The sequence below is a fragment of the Balaenoptera borealis genome (genome assembly GCF_965194805.1).
Source record: "Balaenoptera borealis genome assembly, chromosome: 7".
Lineage (NCBI taxonomy): Eukaryota > Metazoa > Chordata > Mammalia > Artiodactyla > Balaenopteridae > Balaenoptera > Balaenoptera borealis.
The window spans coordinates 83712985-83735969 of NC_138864.1; the positions used below are offsets into that span (position 1 = coordinate 83712985).

The window sequence follows — 22985 nt, forward strand, 5'->3', positions numbered from 1 at the left end:
TTTCAGCTCACTTTATCTTCTTTCTTTTTGTGGGAGAGGGATTGGTGCAAGTTCAAGATTTTCCTTATTTTCTTTCAAGCCCAGAAATGCTTTTCAAAAACTATGTTTGCTATAGTATATCCAGGAGCTGGTTGTATTGTGGTTAGAGGGCCAAAATCACTGGTAGAAATGGAAATTCCTTACATATGACATTTGCTAGTACTACCTTGAAAACAACCAGAAAAAATAGTCATGATTAACAGATTTTTGTTAAAAGGCCAGACATGAAGATTTTATTGTTAATGTTTTAAATTCCTTAATGAAAGCTGTCATTTTAGGTGGGAGAGACAGATTTTAGAATAATATGCAATTTTTAGTACCTACAGCACAACTGAGCCTTGCTTACTATATTACCATAACTGGCTTCTGGGTCACAGACAAACTTGGTCTTTTTGGGAGGAGTTAATAACTAGAGAAAACTGGAATACTGGAGGGTATACTTGAAAACAGTGAGGTGTAACAGCTATGAAACATGGTCAAACCTGTAGTCTATGGCTCAGCCTCACTACAGAATTGCAGCTGTAGCTGAGAAGTCCTTTGGTCCTTCTTCCCAAGAGTAAAAACCAAATCTTTGTTTTATGCTCCTGTGGCTTGTTCTCTCTCATTCTAATAACCTGTTTTGAAGGTCCAGCTCACTGCATTCCACAGAGACATAAGAGATTTTTTGATAACCAGTGTTGTTTTATTCATGACTCTTCTTTCTTCCACTTATTCAGTAAATAAATTTAAGAAGGTGACCATTTCTTGGTAAGCCAAGAATCAAATTTCAGCTTCCGGGAAACACTTTTCCCTCATAATCTTGACCCTTCTACTTTAAAATCTTGTTCCAAGGATAGCTCTGTACAAACTTAATTCTTCAGTAAGAACAATAATGATTGCTAATACTTATTATATGCCAGGCTCTGTTCTAAGCTTTTATATATATATATATATACTCCTCAAAACAATCCTAAGACATAGATATTTGGGCTGTCCTCAGTCTGCAGGCAAGGAAGCTGAGGCACAGTCATATAATCCAAAGTTTCCCAGCTAGAAAGTGCTGGAACTGACAGTCAATCCTCAGCTGTCTGGTTCCAGAGTCTGTGCAATTATCCTTTAGTATAGACTGGCTATAGACCAAGACCAGACCCAGTATGTGTGATGATATGAGTCTCTCTAACAAAATGAAATGTAGTATTTTAGTAGGGACTATAGGTTAAACTACAAATACATTTATTCCTCTAAGAACAGTATGCCATCTTTTAAATTTTGAAGTTGTTATAATCAATTGTCTCTGCAGTTTGCTTGCTCTTAGTAAGCTAAGAAAAAATCCCAGAGCAGAGTCATTTACCAGCACCATCCTTAAGTTGCAAATCTACCCTTTATCACAGAGCAAAAATACACTTCAGATCAACTCAATAAAATAACTTTAAGTGTTCACAGAAGGAATACTCACATCTACTTGTCATGCATTCCAATGCCGCAAGGCCCCCTTTTCAATTGTCTAACTCCTATCCTGGTCTTTTTATAGCCTGAAAACAAGGAATCACCCAAGTGAGATATCCCTTCAGAACACTGTTGAAAATATATTAAACAGAGAGATATCCCAGATCCCTGTTCTAAATGTTAAAAATGTATTAGCATATAGAGAAAATATCTGTAGATATATTCTATTAGGTTCTAATGAGTTTTTGCTTCCCCCTTTTTGATAATGTCTTCAATTTCTTCTGAGACCTTTCCTTTGTAGTCATTTGGTTCTATTGCGTTTAACTTCTTTTGATACTCCAGTGGCAAACCATTCTCTTTTGCACCCAGGCAAATCACCTAGAAATGGTTAAAATAAACAAAAAACCCTTTAGTTAGGAACATAATTTAATTTAGTATACCACACCTTTATTTGTAGTATCAAAGTATGAAATATTAGCTTTCAGATAACTCTAGAATAAACAATTCTAGAACAAAATGGAGGGATAGTCATTCCTCTCACAATGAGCATGAATGTGCAGGGAGTTTTCAAAGCCATAGGATACACTCTTATGGAAGAGCAATTGTACTCAGTAATATGATTTAAAATATTTTTATATTATGAGAAAAACTTATTGTACAGAATTTGCATGACTTTTTAAGAAACAAACACCATTCTCCAAAAAAATTTCCAGTTTACAGGTATCAGTTGTAGTTGAATCCTGGAGTCTACTCTACCTCTGAATTAGACGTGAGGGAATAAATAGCAAGTGTGTCCAGTGGTACTTCCCAGATCCATACCAGGCTTAACTCCTCTAGGTTCCTTTCTAGAAAATTCCAGATTAGGCCCAGGAACTGGGTCACCCTCTCCAGGTATCATGTCCTGATTGGGCCTGCCAACAAGTACCTAAGTTTGGGTTTCTGAAAAGGGATGTTGGACTCTCTATCCTGAATTCTTTTCTGGTGCTTGAGGGAGTGGTATCCCTGATTTTGAAAAGCAGTGTGACTTATTTTTCCCTCCATCTGGAAATGGAAAACATTTCAGCAATAGGAAATATAATTTTTACCTACAAAAATGAATCTTGGTGTTCATGAAATACTGTTTTATGGAGGAAGAAAAAAATGATTACAAAAGCATGGGTATAGAATAACTCTACAAAAAATACACTCATACATGCTATTTTAAAAAAGAAAAAAACATGTCTAGAATTATGACTCAAATACATTTCTACAAGCTTTTTTTTTTAATAAATGAGTTTTAGGGACATATTTCTATCATTATAAATAAATCTGAACATTTAGTTATTTGGTAAATAACTATCATTTTTTGTATTAAAGAAACATTTTGATTAAAATGAATTGTACATGTAGAATTTAAAACACACAAAGCCTTTTAAAAACAAGATATTCGGGCTTCCCTGGTGGCGCAGTGGTTAAGAATCCGCCTGCCAATGCAGGGGACACGGGTTCGAGCCCTGGTCTGGGAAGATCCCACATGCCGCGGAGCGACTAGGCCCGTGAGCCACAACTACTGAGCCTGTGCGTCTGGAGCCTGTGCTCCGCAACAAGAGAGGCCGCGATAGTGAGAGGCCCGCACACCGCGATGAAGAGTGGCCCCCACTTGCCGCAACTAGAGAAAGCCCTCACACAGAAACGAAGACCCAACACAGCCATAAATAAATAAATAAATAAATATTTTAAAAAAACAAACAAGATATTCTTTAGTTTAGCTCAGTGAAAATTAACAAGGAATCACCAAAAGTCCTTGTAAGTAGTTAGTTAAAAGGATACCTTTTTATACTGGGGTGATGGGGGAGCACGCTCATAATTTGTCATCTGATAACTTCGACAGGTTATTTCTTTTCCTTCTTGAGTAGAAGCATTAACTTCTATTGGGACATACATTCCACTTTTAACCCCTTCTTGCCTGAAACCAGAACAGTCAAATTTTAATCATACTTGACTTAGCCAAGTTAGTTTACCGGATTAAAATTTTTAACTATTTATGGATGTACTTGCTCCCTGTATATTTTGGGATAGAGTAGAAGTACCACCACATCAAAAGGAAGTTTAGCATTTCAATTAGAAAGCTGGAGACTTACTATTACTGGGTATGCTTCTAATAGATCTCTATATTTAGCCTATCTAAAAACATGCTTCAGTGTAGTTATTTCAAGCTTTGTAACCCTGAAACATTGCTCTCTAGGCTACAAAAACGACTATGTGTTCTGACAGCAAGAGAATATACATCCAGAGAAAAGTAGAGAGAATGGCTCATTCCTGTTTGCAAGTGAAGTAAAGTATTAAGCATGTCAGATGCTTGTCTGCTCTTCTCAAATCCTACTCTTTTCTGCCACTTTCTTTGCATTAAATGCTCTGCCACACAACTCTTGAGTTCTATTTATAAACAGCATCAAAGCATTTCTAATATGTTTTGAAGTTTTTACAAATGATTATTACTGTTTTTACTGATTCAACTGCCACCTTAAAGAATTATTTTTTAAAAACTGACTAATAAAAACTGGGCTGCTTTTGAAATCAATAAAAGTATGTAACAATTACAAAAATCTTCATGCCTTCTCACAATATGAAACTACAAAGATATTTTTATTAAAAAACAAATAGAATGAAAATAAGGACTTCCATCAATTATAGAAGAGATTACAAATGTCTCCCCAAATCTCAATCAGAGAGTGTGACCCTTCTAGGCTTTTCTTTTTAGGAATGAACATTATACCTTTTAGGTTAACTCTAAAGTATAAAGAATATGTCCATAGTATATGGTTTTGAAAAACCAACACATATATACACATCCTTGCATATGATCCACTTTCTAAATTAGTAATTATTTAACTTATAATTAGAAGTCACCTACTTATCTAGAGAACTTAAATTGCTTTTGTTCATTTTCCATACTACTCCCCATACTTCATCGCCAGGACTTTCAAAAATGGTGGCTATACCTCCATGCCAAGTTTCACTAGTTTTGCCTTGGGGATTGCCAAAGTCAAGCTTAAAATCCTACAAAGGAAACCAAAGTGATATGATCAGTATCCATGTGAACCAAAATTTCCTTCCTCAAAATAAAAAAAGATTTACCTTGAACTCCATGCAACTAAAACAAACTTTGAGTTCCTTCTGTAAAAAATACAAAGATAAATAACCAAGGACCCAGATCTCAAGGACTATAATTTTTCATATTTTTCTTTAAAAGTGAACTGTATACTGAATATGTACACGTATCTTACCATAAACAAGAGGCTTAAAGGGGAAAATAAATCCCATAATCCTGATGCCTTAACACAGCTATCTTTATTTTTGAAAACTACTTCCCAGCCCAGTTACATACACATAGATTTTAACTTAGAGACAATCATAGTGTACATAATTGTTGAAGCTGGGTGATGGCTACATAAGGGTTATAACATTCTTTCCACTTTTACGTATGTAAGTGTATCCTATTAGCATATTTTTTTTGTCCTAAGGGAGCTGGCATTAGAGGGTGATCTGTACACTTATAAATTTAATATTCCTGAATTGTATTAACATATCTATAATAATCATAAGAGCAGCTAACACTTACTGGAAAATTACTGGGTTCTATACACTGTGCTATGAGCTTTATATGGACTTCTTTTTAATCCTGTCAACAACTTTTTATACCCATTTAACAGAAAGAAAAACTGTGGCTTAAAAAGATTAAGCAACTTGCCTAAGGTGTCACAACTAATAAGTAATGGAGTCAAGGTTTCGAGCTTAGTTTCCTCCCTCACAGAGATGAGTAATCAAAGGACACAGCCAGGAAGATTAAAAATCCTTATTTGGCTGTTTGGTCTAAGAAGATTTCTTTCCATCTTTCCAGAGCTTAGCTTCCTTAATGATAAAAAAAAAAAAAAGGTTAGACTAGATAATAAATCTAAGGTTTATATTTTATCTCTGTCACCTTAATTTTCTTAAAAACCTGTCAGAATTTCACAAAAAAGGTCGGTTTGAGTGACCAGTACCTTCAATTGGTATACTGGATGTTCTAGGACGAGGTATCCCTGACAGGACATCAGGAGATCTGATAAAAGTTACAACCACACTAGGAACTGGTTGTCTATTGTTAAATCCAACAGACAACTTTCATTCCTTGTCTTGCTCTACTTCTCAGCTGCTTCTGACATCATTAACCACCCGGTCTTGATCTGTCTCCTTTCTTTTAGACTGTTCCTTGATCTCCTCAATTCCCTTTGCCAACTCCTCCTCCACTACCTGGTCTTTAAATGTTGGAGTTTCTGAGGGCTCAGTTTAGGCCCTTTTCTCTGTTCAGCAATTTGCTCAAGACAATCTCATCCCCTCCAATGGCTTCAAATACCATCCAATATTCCAATCGTCTTCTAATCCAGCTCAGATCTCTCTTCTGAGCTTCAAAAGTGCTTAGAATATAGTGAGTATTTAATGAATGTCCACTAATATTTTTCTGCTCACTTGGATATACAACAAGCATCTCAAACTCAGTACAGCAGACCCTTGAATAACACGGGTTTGAACTACACAGGTCCACATATACGTGAATTTTTTTCAATAAATATAGCATCTATATTTTCCTTTTACATATCATCAAATTAACTAAGTATGGGGAAAAGTTCAAGTAGAGATTAAAATAGAGAATATGTGGCATCAAAAGAACTAGGGTCTGAGTCCTGATTCTATCCAAACTTTTTCAGCTTCCTGCCCTTGGGTGAGTCATGTATCAATTCCTTTGTTTTTGAGGTAGAGATGGCAGTTCTGATTTTCGGCTGGGTGAAGGGTGGGCACCACTAACCCCGGCATTGTTTAAGGGCCAAATACATGTCCAAACTGAGCTTGATTTTCCCTCCCAAACTAATTCTCCTCTTCTTTTCACAAACATCACCATCATCTACTCTGTTGCGTCAAAAACCTTAGTCATCCCCATTATCTCCTCTTCCTTTCACAATCAATCACCAAGGCCTAACAGTACTCACTCCTAAGTATCTCCCAAACCCATCTACCCTCCACTGCTACCACTGCAGGGTACCATTATCTTTAGTATGGATTGCTGCAAAGGCTTCCTAACTGGGCTCCCTACATCCACTGCTGCCCCCACCCCTCCAATCCATTTTCCATAGCAACCAGAACCAGCTTTCAAAGATGTAAATCTGATGTTTCATTTGCTTAAATTTGGCAGAGGTCTTCTCATTGATCTCAAGATAAAGACCCAAGTCTTCTCTGGCCTCTGTGGTCCTGTAAAATGTGGCCCTTCCCGACCTCTCTAGTCTTCATGCTACACCCTCCTCACACACTAGATTCCAGCCACACTAGCTGGAAGGTCCAGCTTTTTTCTTTCCTGAGGTCTTTTGTCCCTGCTGTTCATTCTGTTTGCTTCCCCCATCTCCAGTCATTCAGGTCTCAGTTTAAAAGTCACATTTTCAGGAATGGCTTTACGGAGCATCCCGGTTAGGTCAGGTCCCCAAGTCACACACTTCCATAGCACCTTGAATGTCTCCTTTAAAAAAAAAAAAGATTTCACTTTTTTTTAGAGCAGTTTTAAGTTCAGAACAAAACTGAGAGTAAGGTATAACGTGTCTCCTTTTAAGACTGACCATACCTGTGACGGAATAATCATTTGCTTGATAGCTCTTTGCTGCATTCCAATTATAAACCATTTGAACTTCTTTCCCACGTGTGGGGAATTCCCTACCTTATGAGTTTGGGGGTAGACAGTGTTCAGAGCCCAACTCCCATTTTTGAAGTTTCAAATGCCAGAAGTTGATTCTCCCAGCTTTTCTTGAAGTCACGGCATGGGCACGTGGCCAAGACTTAGCCAATCAGGACACCCACCTAGGGCTTTGAATTAGAAACTAGTGACCCAGGGCAGCAAAAACTCCACCTTGGTGGTGGCAACCATATGTGGGTTTCAGGAACTTGGAGGTGTAGTGACAGTAGCAGGCAGGGTCCGGAGCAGGTGATGCACAATGCAACGTCCACGTTTACCAAGCTTAGCGGCGATGCAACAGTGGCCTCCTGGGCTGGTTCTGTTGGTGTGATACTGGCTGTTTTACAGCTTCCCTTTTATGCCTGCTTGTTTTGTCAGCTTTGTGGTCCTACCTTCCTGGTCATTCTGTGAGCTCTTCAAACGGCCTTTCAACACATTCTTTTTCTGCTTGAATCAGCCACTTCTGTTGCTTGCAACTAAGAACCCTGACAACAATAGCAGAGACCATGTTTGTTTGGTTCAACAATGTCAAAAGGCTTTGTACATAACTTGTTTGAGTGTCTCTCCTATAGACTGGGAGGTCCTGAAAGCAGCCAGCTTTACTCAATCATCTTTGTATCTCCAGGTAAGTGCTGGAAGACTACGCACTAAATGAACAAATGGACTGTACTAAGAGCAATGATTCTTACCAAGGCAAGCGAAGGTTTATCCAGCCACTTGACTTAACTGAGCACAGCCCTTACTGTGAATAAGACACGGCTCCAGCTTTCAGGACCTCTCGGATCGGGAGCAAAAGGCAGGTAAATGGATTTTTACAAAACCAGGTGACAAGTCCTGGAGCAAAGGGAGGTACAGAACAGAAAGCAACTGATTCCCTGACTTGGGTCAGAGAAGCCTTCTCAGAGGGACCAACCGAATGGATTCTGTAATGATGCCCCTAAGTCAGTGGCCAAGGGAGAGGCGCTGGGATCTGGGCAGAACGAGCAGCTGGTGAGAACGTCAGGAGGGAGACCTCAGCGCAGCCCGGGAGGCACAGGTGCCAGAGTAGCACAGCTCAGCAGGGGTCAAGCACAGGGCTGAGGGCGAGAGTGACCGGCCTGGGGTCGTGCAAGGAACCCTGATGTACTTTGAGCAGAAAGAGCTGCATTCCCGGCCCAGTGCTGCCAACGAGCGGCGCAGAGAAAGCGAGTTCTCGAAATCCTGGCTCCCTCGTCTGCAGAAGGGGCAGAGGCCATCGCAGGGGACGGGCGGAGAGCACTGACCTGCAGGCGGGCCACGCTGCAGAACACGGCCGAGGGGTTTCGGAGGTGGATCCGCTCCGTCAGCAGGTTGCTGCCATAGGCGAAGTAGAGAAAACTCTCCCCTTCCTGGCTCCGGAGGTCCTCGCCGCCTAAGTTCGCCATGTCCCACCGGACGCCTGCACGGACCTGGGATCTGTAGCAGGAGAGTGAGGAGAGGACGAGGAGCATAGCGCGGTGGCAGATGACCCCAATCCAGGAACCGCGGCACCGCGCAGCCTTAGAGGTTAGGGGAAAGGCTGGAAGCTGGGGCCGGGCGAGTCACCTGCGAGCACTCTTCTGACTGGCTGCCAGTATCCAACGCTGTGAGTTGCTCCCTCTGATTGGCCAGCCCACCGCCTCCTCTCCGCTCGCTGCTTGGACTTTGCAATACTCTGCCCTGAGGCGACCCGGGGCTGATTCCACATTGGACCCGCTCCTCTGTTGTCCCGCCCCCGCGTTCAAGGCTCCCTCTGATTGGCTCCCTCTACGCGGGGGCGGGTCAGGGCCCCCATTTGTGGGTAGTAGCTCGCCGGTCCCGGCCAGATGTTTTTTACCTCTGGGTGGCTCCTGCGTGGTTCACTGGCTTTGTGTGCTCTTCAGGGAATTTTTGGTCCATTTAAGGTGAAACAGTAGCTCTGGCCATGCCCCCCACGGTCCATCAGCCGGCAGCTTGCCCCTGTCCCGCTCTCTGCGTTTGGAGTTGGGACGTCTGTTCACCCCCACAAGCTGGTACCCGCACCCCCAGTCCTGATCACCTCCCTGATACCTTTTCTAAGGACCCTTGGCTTCCTGGAAAAGCTCCTCTGAGTGTCAGGGGCTCCCTTCCCTGGTGGAAGTAGCGTGCAGCGTTCAAATCACGACGCTTGCTGTTTACTTGGAAGCCTAACCTCCTGCACTTCTCGTCTCCGGTTCCTCCTTTTTTTTTTTTTCTTTTTAAACATCTTTGTTGGAGTATAATTGCTTTACAACGTTGTGTTAGTTGCTGCTGTATAACAAAGTGAATCAGCTATACGTGTACATATATCCCCATATCGCCTCCCTCTTGCATCTCCCTCCCTCCCACCCTCCCTATCCCACCCCTCTAGGTGGTCACAAAGCACCCAGCTGATCTCCCTGTGCCATGCGGCTGCTTCCCACTAGCTATCTATTTTACATTTGGTAGTGTATATATGTCCATGCCACTCACTCACTTCGTCCCAGCTTACCCTTCCCACTCCCCGTGTCCTCAAGTCCATTCTCTACGTCTGTGTCTTTATTCCGGTCCTGCCCCTAGGTTCTTAAGACCTTTTTTTTTTTTTTTGGATTCCATATATATGTGTTAGCATACGGTATTTGTTTTTCTCTTTCTGACTTACTTCACTCTGTATGACAGTCTCCAGGTCCATCCACCTCACTACAAATAACTCAATTTCGTTTCTTGTTATGGCTGAGTAATATTTCATTGTATGTATGTGCCACATCTTCTTTATCGATTCATCTGTCGATGGACACTTAGGTTGCTTCCATGTCCTGGCTATTGTGAATAGAGCTGCAATGATCTAGTTCCTCCTTTAAAATAGAGATTATAACATGTTATGATCACAATTACATAAGTTATGATCACCTATCTCCTAGGGTTGGTGTAAGTATTAAGAGTAACTTTGTTAATGTTATTAGGTGCAGAAGATCCAGTGTAAAGATATAGAAGTATTGTATAATAAAAATGACATAAAAACTCTATATTGTTAACTTTGAAATGAAAATATTAATATGAACTCAGGGCCTAGAAGCAATGACTATCCTTGGCACCCAGATTTTGATCTGTATATACCACTTTTCCACTAAAAGGTACCAGGGCTCCTTGGAGAAATGGCTGATGTCAGTTGGGTCAAGAGCTGAGAAATAATAGGAGCACTTAGAACATCATATGACAGAAAATTAGGAGGTATTTAAAAACGAGGTCCTTTGAAAACACAGAAGCTAGCTTGAAGGAATGCCCACTGGCCAAAGTTAGAACAATTTGAGCATCAAATTAATAACCGCAATTTATTTAAAATGTCAAACATAAAATTCATTTCCACTAAAGTGTAAAGCAAATCTAAAAAAACAACAGTTTTAAGAAACTTTCTTTGCCATACTACTGGCAGTGACTATTACACCAACTCTTTACTCTGAAAAGTGGTAATTTAAGAAAATTACCATTTATCCTGCTTTTCTAGTTGCAGCTGTATTTCAGGGTAACTAAATGGCCCCAGTTGATGAGGAAACAGTTCTCTTTACAAAAGCATGCCAGCTAAATAATGTAAAATGAAGGATAGAATTAGAAATTCACCATTTTGCAGTCCCTAGTGGAATAATTGATTCATGCCAGGATCATCAATGAGACCAATTGGTGAAAGTGCGATAGGGAACAGGATATTCACATAGATATTCACACATGCCGGTAGTCAGGGAAATCCATAATGACAATGGAGAAATCTGGCCCCTTCCCACCTTAACCTAGATCGATCTTATCATCAGTAAAATGGACCAACCTGACATTATGTGTCTCCTGATGTGATACAATATGAAGCACCAGCATCATTTGAGAAGTATTGTTTCCAAAAATCTTTAACCTCAGTATAATCAAGCAGGAACTACAAGGGTAGAAGTAGACAATCAGAAAAATCCAGAACAAATGGTGAGACATCCTGCAGAACAAATGGCTCAATTTCTTAAATTAACTCAGTGCCATTAAAAAAAAAAAAAAGAAAGAAAAGAAAAGAAAGAAAAAAGAAGAGAAATAAAGCAGTACCGAGGGAGGGCTGTTTTAGATTAAAAGAAAACTAAGAAACGTCATAACCAAATACAATGGCTTGTCCTTGGATCTGATTTAATAAACCAGATATAAAAGATATTTTGTGAGCAATTGGAGAATCTGAATACAGACTAAAACATTAGATGATATTAGACAGTTGTTTTTTTATTAGGTATGGTAATGGCATTGTGCTTATGTAGAAAAATATCTCCTTTGAGATACACATATTTGTGTATTTAGGGGTAAAATGTTTGCTATCTATATATTTTTTTAAATTAATTTTATTTTTATTTATTTTTGGCTGCGTTGGGTCTTCGTTGCAGTGTGCGGGCTTCTCACTGAGGTGGCCTCTCTTGTTGCAGAGCGCGGGCTCTAGGGCACAGGCTCAGTAGTTGTGGCGCACGGGGTCAGTTGCTCCATGGCACGTGGGATCTTCCCAGACCAGGGCTCGAACCCGTGTCCCCTGCACTAGCAGGCAGAGTCTTAACCACCGTGCCACAAGGGAAGTCCCTATATTTTTAAATAATTCAGAAAAATTAAAATGTGGAAAAGTGTTAAATGTTAAACTGAGTGCATATATGGATGCTTGTTTTATTATTCTTTTCTATATATTTGAATATTTTCATGTTAAAAATTCAAAAAAGAAAAATGGTGATATATGTAAAGCACTTGACATACTGAGCATTCAATAATAACTTTGTTGTTATATAATCTGCAAATAGGAAGGCTCATACCTTCTCCTGCCCCCTAAACATTAAGGCAGAACTTGACGTACTTATTTGGTCATTTCAGTAAGCAAGTTGCCTTCCTTGACAAGATAGGCCTCTATTGCACCATGAATTCCCAAGGTCTCTGCTTCGGAGAACTACCATTTAAAACATCCTTCTGTGTTTTAAACTGCTTTCAACATTTAAAATGTATTTATTATTTAATTAATTATTTTTTAAGGTATTTTACTTCTTTTCTCTTCCTATACTTCTCACTAATTGCTTAATTTTATGGTGACTGATTTTTCTCAACACTGTTCTGTGAAAATTTTCTGAAGTTAGACATTTATGTTTCCTCAGACACAGAAAATCTTTTCTTACCCCAGTGAAGCATTTTATTTAGTTTCCCCATGTTGGTTGCCATGTACTGACCCCTGTTGGCCAACAAGAGGCAGTAGGTAACAAGGGGTTTTGTCTTTTCAAATTTAACCAAAATAGACAACCAAGAAGGAGCCACTGTATAGCACAGAGCTATACTTAATATTTTGTAATAACCTATAAGGGAAAAGAATCTGAAAAAGAATAGATATATATGTATGTATAACTGAATCACTTTGCTGAACACCTGAAACTAACACAACATTGTAAATCAACTATACTTCAATAAAAAATTTTTTTTAATTTTAAAATTAAGAAAAGTTTTAAAACTTTTTTAAGAAAGCAAAGCACACTTAGGAAAAAAAGAACAAATTTAACCAAAGCCTGGTTAATATTAGTTAACAATCACTGAGTGCTTATTAAATGCCAGTCTAAACTCTTACATATATTAGTTCATTCAATCCTGAAAGTGGCCTTATGCAGAAATTACTAATATATCCTCATTTTTCAGTTGAGGAAACAGATGTGCAGTAGGTTAAATAACTTGCCCCAGGCTGTAGTTAGCGATGACTGAAGCAGAGATTAAGCAATCTGATTCTAGAGTCATCACTGGGTGTTGCTTCCCAAATTTCTCAAATTGTAAAGCCCTTGTGGTCTACATATAACTGGTTATTAATAGCTCGCTTTCAAGTACAATCTCTATCATATCTATAAGGACACTATGAAATAATAGTACTAGCATTCAATTACTTGATAACAAAGATAATGAGGTCAGATTTCTTCTAAATGCCATCTTTTAATCCAGTGGACTTAAAGTTTTTGGTTGTATCATTAAATTTTTTGAGCATATATTCTATATATATAACAATATATATAAAACTATATATATGATATAATATCCATAAAATAGAAATTTTAAAAATAACTATTTAACTGTCATATCAATGCAAAACATTCAAGTGGGGCAAAGTTAATTATAAATAATAGTGGATAAAAATCCATATTTCAAATAGTCCTCCTATAAATTTCCATTTTCTAGCTAACCTTGTCAAATCATATTAGATCATCATTATTTTTATATCATTAGGTAGGTGATGAAGAGTTTGTCCCAGAAGTCAGAAATGTCAGCTCTGTCCCTTTCTTTTTTCTTTTCTTGTGCTTGCAATTTTAGTAAGAGCTTCAGTCCAGTTCTTGGCAGAAATCTTCTTTGTGAGAATTAGTTAGTTCTCTGGAAATCCACTTAACCAAGCAAATTACAGTAAATCACGAGCACAGAAAGTGAATGAAGGAGGGCTAGTGTCACTGTCAACCACTCCTCAGGAAGGCACTCCCACCCCTCCCCCAGGGTACCTCATATCTCTTAAGAGACAGATGATGGCTATCTGACTGACTGTGTGTTCTAGTGTTAAAATAAAATTCTTATATTAGTATATATTTACTAAATATAGTAAAGGTAAAGCATAGTAAAAAATTCTAGGGAATTCCCTGGCAGCCCAATGGTTAGGACTCTGCGATTTCACTGCTGAGGGCCTGGGTTCAATCCCTGGTAGGGGAACAAAGATCCCGCAAGCTGCAAGGCATGGCCACAGAATAAATAAATAAATAAATGAATAAAAATTCTAACATTTCAGATTAAAAATAAAAATAGAATTTTAATTGTTTTCACACCTCAGTGGACCAACTCACTCATCCACTTTGAATACCATTGTTGCCATCAGTTTCAGCGCTATCATTTTTAAAAGAACACTTCAAGGCAAAACATTTGCACATCATGGCAAGTTTGAAGAGGTGTATGGTGAGAAAGCAGTGTGTCTGCTGAGGAAGGGCAGCTGGCTGCTTAGGCAAGGCCATTTGGGGCAGTAGAACTTCAGTGGGACAGAAAGGGACTGGGTGTCATGAATCTATCTCTTAGCTCCGTGGGCTGAGAAATTTAATCTTGGCTCTGGGAGAAGATTCGCACAACCAGACTCATGAGAGATGGATGTATACATCAGAAAGCCAATTTTTTGATATAAGATGAGAACTATAGCAGATAAACCAGATACCTGTGTTCATTGATCAATGCATTTTCTTCCACGAGGAAAATAAAAGCCAAATGAGAAGCCTTCGGGTGTGAGTTTAGCATGTCTGAGGAACATCAAGGTGGTCAGCTGGTTAGAGTGGAAGGAATAAGAGAAGGAGTGGTAGGAGATGAGGTGGAGAAGTAGGCAAGGGCCAGCTCGTGTAACACCTTGAAGACCATGATACGGAGTCTGGATTTTATTCTAAGAAATCAAACGCTATTGGGGTGTTTTAGGCAGGCATATGATGTGACTTACTTTTTAATAGGATAATTCTGGATGCTGAGTGGAGAATCAGTTCCAAAGGGATAAAAATGATAGTTAAGAGACAAGTAAAGAAGCTATTCCAGAAGTTTTGACAAGATGGTGGCTTTGGACTAGGGTGGTGGGAGTGAAGGTAGAAAGGACTGATATGTGTGCTTTTTTATGGCAGAGAAGACTGGACTGCTGAGGGATTGGAGGTGTGATTCCATGCCCACCAAACAACTTTCCAATGGTAATTTGTCTTTTGAGTAGATTTTCCCTCCAGAGAAGGAAGCACTGATCTGGGAACACAGGGATCTGGTTTTCCTGCTCATTATACTTTTCTTCCCTGAGAATTTGAACTCGAGTCTGAAAGGGTTAGGTTACTCTGTGGGTGCCAAGACTGTAGCTGTAACACTCTGAGCTGGTCTCAGCCACGTTTACAACAGAAGGAATGAGAAGAGGAGGAAGGTGATCTGAGAGACAGAGACGAGAGCAGACCACAGCCTAAGGGGAGGAGGGAGATAGAAAAACCTGAGTCCTGAGTTCTTTCCAGTGCCTGGCTCCAGCCTTACCAAGATCCAGTTGAGTTTCTCACTTCAGTTTTCACAAGGCAATCTCATCCACCTTGTACTCCAAACCACTCTGGTAATGAAATAAAAATTCTTATTAAATGCATATGGTTTATGGGGAAAGCAGCATATTTAATTCCACAACAATATTTTAGAGTGTATCTTGAAGACTTCTAGCTCCTTTGGGAGCTAAAGTATTTTGCTCTGCCTGTATTATTTTAAATAAATATATATTACTGACCTAAAGTATAGAGAAATCATTATTTTTTTTAAACAGGAGAAAATCAAACAAAAGTTTAATAACACGAATACATGGAAGAGACCCAGGAAAACTAAGAAACTTCAAGAAATTATTATTAATTATATGTGGTCCCAGATTACACTGGCAGTGTGAAATAAGTATGAACCTCCAACAACTACGAGGATGTGGAATAAGCAGTTACTGGGAAAGAATTCTATTCACTGCCTAAAACCTAAAATGAGTTACCTCTGACTGATCTCTGCTCTCCTTTGAAACCTATACCCAATCAGTCAGTAGATCTGTTACTACTCCCTTCGTTTCTGCCTTCCTCTGCATTCCCATGCTCCCCGTCCTCGCCCTGGTGTCATCGTCACACACCTGGATCCCTGCAACAGTTTCCTGGACTCTGCTTTTCTGTGGAGATGGGTTAAGGGTGCGAATCACATGAAGACAGCACAGACATGGGTTTGGGGAGTGGTGAGTAGTTCAATTTCAATAGAGCAATGGATTTATATCAGGAAATGGGAGACAAGTCTGGAAGGAGATTAGCATAGTTGATGGGAGGGCCTTGAATTTTCACTCAAAAGTTCATACTATTTGGTGGTCAAAGGGGAGACTTTTTTTTACTTTTGAGCCCTCTCCTGCACCTTTGGAAACTCATTCTTGTGGCTGTGTGTAGGATGGCCTGGGAGGGAGTAGGATGGGGAGATGGCTGAGTGCTGGATATAAGTTCACTGCAGTAGGCAAGGTCATGAAAGCCTGAACTGGGGCAGTAATTATGGAGGGGAAATGAAGGGATGCAAGGGGGTAAAGACATAGTCTTTTAATTTTTTTTTTTTTTGATTTTTTATTGTATCACTCCTTTGAGTAGAAACCTTCAGAGGCTGCCTGCTATTTATCACTTTATCAAGTTCAAGCCCTTGTGCAAGCCTTTATTATCTGATTCTATTCTGTCTGTCTGGTCTAATTTCTCAGGTGATAGTAAACCCACTGGAGGTGAGGACCACACTTTATATTTCTGTATACCTACAATGCTTACTACAGCGAGATGAATAGTAAATACTTGCTGATTAATTGAACCAGAGTCAAAATCTCCCCTACCCTTTACACAGGCCCCCAAATCTTTTTTTCTCTTTGATTTTTTCCAGCTTTCCTTGATTTACTGAGAGTCACTTCAGCTCTGAGTTATTTTAAAATTTATACTAATGCTCTAACATACAGGATCCTGTGTAAATTTTATTAACCATAGTAGTATTTATGTCTCCTCCCAGCTTATGGTCTGGCATATGACAGGGAAACATGTCAGAATACGTTAAACCCAAAATGTTTTTTTGGTTGTTTTTCCGTTTTGTTTTTTGTTTTTTACTTTTTGGCTGCACCTCGCAGCATGTGGGATCTTAGTTCCCTGACCAGGGATCGACCTCTCACCCCCTGCAGTGGAAGCTCAGAGTCCTAACTGCTAGACCGCCAGGGAAGTCCCCAAAATGTTTTTTTTGGGAAAAACAGAATTGTAAAACTCCAGGAGGCAGTAATTTCTCAGTAATTTGATAGATTTGATTGACAGATTTGATAGTTAATCTGTATTCTTGTTTTGAGATTAACACTGAAAAGTAGTTCCAATAAAGTTTATTATTTAGTGCTTGGGTAAATGGTCTCTTTTGATATCTATCTCTATGTCTATTTATATCTATAACTATACACTTTGGAAAGGCATCCACCAAACTGTTAACGGTGCTTACCTGTGGGAAGGGAAATGGCATTGGGAGGGGAGCAAGTTGAACAAAGAGCTTTCATCTTTTCATTCTGTATTCTTTTTTTTTTTTTTTGCATGTTTGAGCATGTATTCTTATATTTCTTTTATTATGTAAAAATACATATATTATTAATATTATTAAATTCACATCTTATGGAATTTTAGGTCAATATCTAGAGATCTCATGTCACAAGGATAAAAAGAGGGTAATGACTAAATAAATTGCCTAAAGAGAAAATTGATGCAGCAAATACATTTCCAAGTTGGCCTACCTTTCAACACATCAATCAGATAATTAGGCCAGATCAACTCAACCTTGCTCTATGGAAGGATATGATCTCATTCTGAAGGCCCCAAAGCTGCAGAATCTTATGGTGCCTATCTGGATGTTCTCTCTTTGCTCTTTGAGATGTCAGTGGATACAAGAACAAGAATATTTCCCTAATCTGGCATTGAAGAAGGTCTCACATATGTTCTAGGATAATGATCTGTTAGATCCTACTGCCAACCTTAAATCAGTTACAGAAGGTCCTGGAAATATACAGCGATTCAGCTATCTCCATGTTATTTACCACAGGTATATTAGATCCAGAGGAACCATTCTCAAGATTTACTACTGTTAATGTTAAAGTCTGACAAACTGCATCATAATATATTCATTTTCTCAGCATATATGTCCATGTTATTTCTAACACTTTAAATTCAGCTGAAATTAAAATGTAAAAAAAAATTTTGCTGCATGTTTTTACTGTTAATAATAGGAGTAATCTAAGTAATAACATTTTAGAATGTAGATTTACTTAAATGAAAATCCCAATGTTTCTCTTGGTGATAGACCTCATTCTTTTCTTCCTAGAAAGAAATTTAAACTCAGAAAACTCTTAATACCATGCACAGTAATTAGATGAGAGCCCAGCTTTTCTTAATGTCCCCATAAGAAGACTGACTCTGGAATGAGGCCTAGGTTAAGCATTTGGAAACATTTTTGGAAAGTGAGAACTATGCTTGGGTTCTCTGCTCCATTAATGTTCTTGGATTTCACGTTTTCAGTCTATTCAACAATATTTAATTGATAATTAACTCTTCTCAGAGACCTATATGCAAGTGAAGCTGGTTTACCTGACTATAATACAACTCTGGATATTTCAAAATCTTTCCAGAAGAGCTGATCTAGTGCTGGTGTCAACCTTTTTTCTTCTTTATTATTTCTGCTTTCACATGGGTACCACAAATCCCAATAATAGAGCTACCAAAAGGCATCTCTACTTATTGTCTTTGTTAAACGCTTATTGGCTGAGAAGACAACAGACACTCTATACAGCTGAGTAACAGAAACTCAAACGGCTCACTGGAAATGAACGGTATTCATGGGAGAAATAGGTATGTTTTGTGTATAGAGAAGAAACTTGCTTCAGTAAGTCATTCTCTAAGCTTCCTGTGGGTAGTGCATTTTATATGCATGTTTTCCCAATGCATTAAAAACTATGTCTCAAGCTAGCTAAATCATATGAACTGTTTGATTTGCCTTATGGTGCCACAAAATTGCAGTAGCAAAATTTTATTTCCATGACCCAACAATTCCACTCCAGGGTACATACCCAAATGAATTGAAAACAGGTATTCAAATACTTCTACATGAACGTTCATAGCAGTACTATTCACAATAGTCAAAAGGTGGAAACAACCCAAAGTCCATCAAGGGATAAATGGATAAACACATGGTGATATATCCATACAGTAGGAAATCATTCAGGCACTACCAAATGTAAAATAGATAGCTAGTGGGAAGCAGCAGCATAGCACAGGGAGATCATCTCGGTGCTTTGCGACGACCTAGAGGGGTGGAGTAGGGAGGGTGGGAGGGAGGCTCAAGAGGGGAGGGATATGGGGATATATATATGCATATGGCTGATTCGCTTTTTTGTGCAACAGGAACTAACACAGTATTGTGAAGCAATTATACTCCAATAAAGATGTATTAAAAAAAAAAGGAATGATGTAGATGCTACATCCACATGCAACAATGTGGGTAAATCTTAAAAAACCTTATGGTAATTGAAAGAAGCCAGATATAAAAGGTCACATATTGTATGATTCCATTTATATGAAATAGCTAAGTCCATAGAAACAGAAAGGTGATTGGTGGTTACCAGGGCTGAGGGGAGAGGGGAATGGGGAGTAACTTAATGGGTATGAGGTTTTATTTTGGAACTGTCTTGTAACTAGAAAGAGCTGGTTGCACAACATTGTGAATGCACTGGATATTACACGCCACTGAAATGTTCATTTTGAATGGTTAATTTTATGTTATGTGAATTTCACCTCAATAGAAAATATAGAAAAATAAAAACTTTATTTTCAAGGGTTTCTAATTAGTGGTTGTGAGAGGTAACTGCAGAATATTGGTAGGTAATTTGGACATCAAATTCCTTTGATTTGAAGTGGGGGTGAAGAGGTTAAAGGATTTGACATGTCTCCCTAACAGGTCACTCCCATTCCCATGTGCACTGCACTCAAGGAATGCAAGGCCCTTACTATTTTGAAAGGGATGGTGCCAGAACCCTTGCCCCTAGTAGGTAGTCAGTGGATGCTGTGGGAAGGGAAAGTCAGTCATTACTAATATGCTGCCCCTTCACTGGAGTATCCTTCTTAGCGTGTCCAGTGCTCTATTAACAATGTGGAGTGTTCGAGAATAACAAGTAGACTTGAACAGCAATATTTCCCAAAGTGTGCTCTGTGGGACATCAACCCCATCAGATGGTCTTGCATTCAAAAACAGCTTCTGGTGAGAGTAGCATCGACATATATACACTACCGGATGTAAAATAGTTGGCTGGTGGGAAGCAGCAGCATAGCACAGGGAGATTGGCTCGGTGCTTTGCGATTACCTAGAGGGGTGGGATAGGGAGGATGGGAGGGAGGCTCAAGCGGGAGGGGATATGGGGACATGTGTATGCATATGGCTGATTCGCTTTGTTGTGCAACAGGAACTAACACAGTATTGTGAAGCAATTATACTCCAATACAGATTAAAAAAAAAAAAAAAACAGCTTCTGTGGTCAAATGAGCTGGAAACCACTATATTCTATATTTCCTCCTGGAGATCCATGATGTCTGCTACCACACAAAGAAATCTGAGGGATGCCTGTAGTAAAGAAACCTTGTGAGCTCTGTTTACTCCTGACTTTCCCAAACCTTCTCTGTCACAGAACCCCTTTGAAGTGGAGAGCATAGTACTGAGAGTGTGGGAAATGCTGCTCTGTGTTAATAATAGTCTGGCCTTGATTTGTTTAGGATGATTGTTCAGTTCTTGAAAAATCATATTAAATAAAATCCTAAATTATCCAGAAAATTGAAGACAAGCAGTGGTATGTCAGCTAGAAAGGGAAGATTCTAAATTTTTGTACTGCTCTGGTTTACCACTGCCTGGCTCGTTAGGTGATAACCCTTTCTCATGGAACTGACTCAGCGAAGCGTTGCATGGCTTTGCTGGTTAAACACCTGAGAATCAGTCTGAAACTGCAGTTATGTATAAAAATACTCATCAACCATCAGCCTCTATTAAATGCAGTAACGGTTGCAAGCTGTTGAAAAATAAGAATTTGATGGCAAGGCTGAGTGCAAACGTGATAGAATCCAAAATTCTCAGTTAAACTGGAAAAAGATTTGACTCCTTGGCTCTTTCTATTTCCCATCCTTCTTACTTTGTTCCTTGTTCATTCCTTTAAGATTGTCAAAGCAGTTTACAGGCTTAATAGAACAGGTTAAACAACTTCATGGAAATTATCTAATTAGCATTGGTAACAGTGGCAGGTGTTGTTAGGCCAGTAGCTTCTTGAGACAAAATGCTTGAGCTTAGTCATTAACACATTTTACGAAGTGTCAGTATTGATTCATGTTTTCTGCTGCAAATAAGAGTTCTTTCTAAATTCCAATTTGGAGGAATCTGCGGGCTTAGCAAGTTCTACTCCCTGGTGTAATGTGATTTTCCATGCTGTCAAGTAATTAAAAATTTTCTCTCTATATAATCACTAGTGAATTGATGATGACCAATTTGGTTATTATACTTGGCAGTTCCAAGTCCTTCTGCCAGTCTGGTGTACAATATCTGATGGGCTCCTAAGCTACTCCAAAGTGAGCAAATAACAGTAAACACTGGTCTGGCAAAGAACAAGCCGTGTTTTCAGGGTTCTCAGCCAGGTGTCAGAGAGGAAGGTTTTAGCGGTAATAGGGAGACCATTTTTAGGAAGACTATCTTCCATCTGTCTTAGAAATTACAATAAATTAAAGTATTTCTGAGGAAGAAACTTAAAATACATCTTTTTTTCCTTGAATTCATTTCATCCACTCTGTCAAAAATAATCTCTTTTGTATAATCGTTTTGCCTCTAACTTTGCCAACCGATCACTACCTAGGGAACAAAAGCAAAAATAAACTCAAAAGATTGAAACCCAGCAAAACGCTGATTAATATTTATATTAGCAAATTAGGATTAGATTGGAGTGAAAAGAATCCTGCTAAAAATAGGACCTGTGAAGTTGGGGCTTCATGCAAAGACTTTTCCTACTTTCCTTTCCTGGAAAAACTCTTATTTGTTCTTCAAGATCAAACAAATGTTACTTCCTTTATCAAACCATCCCTAACTTCCAGGTAGATACAGTCCTCTATATTTATAATACCGGAATTATTCCTTTACTATTGCACTAAAACCATTGTAATTACTTGTTAACATGCTTCCCTCCCCCTACTAGACTAGGATGCCCATAGAGGGCAGGAATTATCATTCATTCAACACAAATTTATTGAGTGATACTATGTGCCAGCAGGCCATTTTGCTACTCCTCAAGAACGTAGTATTCATCTTTTTATTCCCAACACTTAGTACATGCCTGTCCCATTATTGAGTCGGCACTCAATAATGAGTTGCTAAATAATTGAATAACTGAGTGAAAGGATGAATGAATGAATTGAATCTATTGTGTAATGTAGAAAAGGTACCAGTTTTGCAGTACAGTTTAAGTTTCCCAATTTGCAAACAGAATCAGTACAAAACGAAGTTAAGCTCCCAAGGAGAACAGGAACTGTCGTTCTGTAAGGAGACACAGTGATTCAATTCCTGGTGGGCCTTTAGGGTTTAAAGAGACCAAGGCTATAAGGTGGTATAACTGGGAGAGGGCAGCCTTAACCTGGCCTCTTCTATGTGCTGGAGCTCCACCTTGTTCTGTGATCAAGATTGATAGCTGGCTAAATCAGGAGAATTCCCAGGGCTCCCTTGTTAATAACCAGAGAGGAGGGGTGGAGGGAAAATGGACCAAGGATGAAAGAATAATACAAATGAGGTATTTAAAAGACTGTAGGGCTTTCCCTTCACTGCAATATGCTTGTGGCAGAATCCATAAGGCCTGTCGATTTTTCTATTATAATATTTCCCTCTGATATTCTATCCCTCTTCATAAATAATATGCTAGGCTCTATATAGCTGTGGCTAATCATTCTTGACAGCAGGGAGTACTTTCCCAAGATGAGCCTGAGCCATCCTCAGCCCTGAACTCACTCATCAGCAGTTTGCCCACACAGGCAGTCTCTGGGGCTGGCTCAGACAGGCTGCGATGCCTCTGAATTTCACACTTGAGATGAAGGCTCAGTGCATGGAGGCTGATCTAGTTCCAATATCAAGTGTGATTTCTGTGGTTGCATCTGGCATAAAATAAGAGAGGCATGAAAGGGAATCATTAATCTTACTTGTGATCCTAGTAGATTCCCTTGCCTATTTT

At 39.2% G+C, this 22985-nt stretch overlaps 1 protein-coding gene across 1 annotated transcript; it reads right to left on the minus strand.

Moving 5' to 3' along the window:
* Positions 1-243: 243 nt before the first annotated feature.
* On the minus strand, positions 244-9538 carry GGCT (gamma-glutamylcyclotransferase). Its single transcript, XM_082398041.1, is given in 5 exon segments — positions 244-1712; positions 1714-1842; positions 3274-3409; positions 4358-4503; positions 8464-9538. Coding segments are annotated over 5 exon segments (639 nt in total). The 5' UTR covers positions 8671-9538; the 3' UTR covers positions 244-1691.
* Positions 9539-22985: the final 13447 nt, after the last annotated feature.